A 1,243-nucleotide genomic window follows, 5' to 3' on the forward strand; every position below is an offset into this window, starting at 1 on the left:
CCAGCGACTCAACACTGCTTTTGTGCTGCAGGGACACATATGTACATTATTAGTAAATATGCCTCAGCTCTTCTCACTCAATATTTGAATCACTGTAAGCAGAAAGAGTGAATGCTGGTGAGTCACGACACACAGAGAAGAAAAGCCATGCAACTTTCACCATTCGAATTATGCTTAAATGCTAAAATGCATTGCTTAAACACACCATTCATAATTTCACCATTCAACTAGTGAACAGACACACCCTACACAGTTTAAACAGCAAACAATTCAGATAAAAGCAGGACAATACAAGCAAGCGCTTGTTCTTACAGAACGACTTGAAGCCTCAAATCAATGAAGAAGCGAGGCATGTTGGGATGTGTGATGTATGGTGAGATTTATACTCTGAGCTTTACTCAGCCACATCAGCATGAAGATAATACTCCGATAAGAGACTCGCGCAGGTATAAAAGACAGACTCGGGGTAAAGTTAGGCCACCGTCAGGATCACAGCAGTCTGTCATCATGGCCTTCAACGGGACCTGGAAAGTCGACCGCAATGACAACTACGAGAAGTTCATGGAGGAAATGGGTAAGTGGACATGAATGCTGCTGGAATCTTCTCTTTCTGTACCTGTTGAGTGATTCAGCGGGGCATTGTTTATGAGGTGCACGTGTACTGCATGTCTTCAACAGGCATCAACATGGTTAAGAGGAAACTAGCGTCTCATGACAACCTGAAGATCACTGTGGAACAGACCGGAGACAAGTTCCACCTGAAGGAAGTCAGCACTTTCCGCACGGTGGAAATTAACTTTACTCTAGGCGTCAACTTTGAATATTCCATGGCAGACGGCACTGAGCTCACAGTAAGCACAAGAGGCGTTTTCAGTCTTAAACACTCTGAAGGTTCTTTATTTCCATAAAGACCCTTTTAACATCCTTGGAACCATTGCACAAAAAGGTTCTTTACAGCAGAAAGATTGTATAAAGCGTTCTTAACACTAATCAGGCATGCATATGGTTATTTTGAGAAATATATTTGGGAACCCAAAATGGTTCGTTGCTGCAAAAAGCTCCTTTTATTTTTAAAGCATGTACACTCTCAGGAAAAAAAAGGCACAAAAGCTGTCACTGGGGTGATACCTTTTCAAAACGTACACCTTTGTGCCTTGTTTAGCCTTAAAGGGTGCGTATGTGTACTTTAAAGGCACATATTTGGGAAAAGTGCACCACTTCAACATTTAGATAATATGTACAC

At 41.8% G+C, this 1,243-nt stretch overlaps 1 protein-coding gene across 1 annotated transcript; it reads left to right on the forward strand.

The window, feature by feature from the left end:
• Positions 1-467: 467 nt before the first annotated feature.
• LOC107580697 (fatty acid-binding protein, intestinal-like) lies at positions 468-851 on the forward strand (the record flags this gene model as incomplete). Its single annotated transcript, XM_016266359.1, has 2 exons — positions 468-574; positions 679-851. Coding segments are annotated over exons 1-2 (240 nt in total), but the record flags the coding sequence as incomplete, so codon positions are not given.
• Between the last annotated feature and the right edge of the window lie 392 nt (positions 852-1,243).

The sequence above is a fragment of the Sinocyclocheilus grahami genome, unplaced genomic scaffold, assembly GCF_001515645.1.
Source record: "Sinocyclocheilus grahami isolate Dianchi unplaced genomic scaffold, SAMN03320097.WGS_v1.1 scaffold40391.1, whole genome shotgun sequence".
NCBI lineage: Eukaryota > Metazoa > Chordata > Actinopteri > Cypriniformes > Cyprinidae > Sinocyclocheilus > Sinocyclocheilus grahami.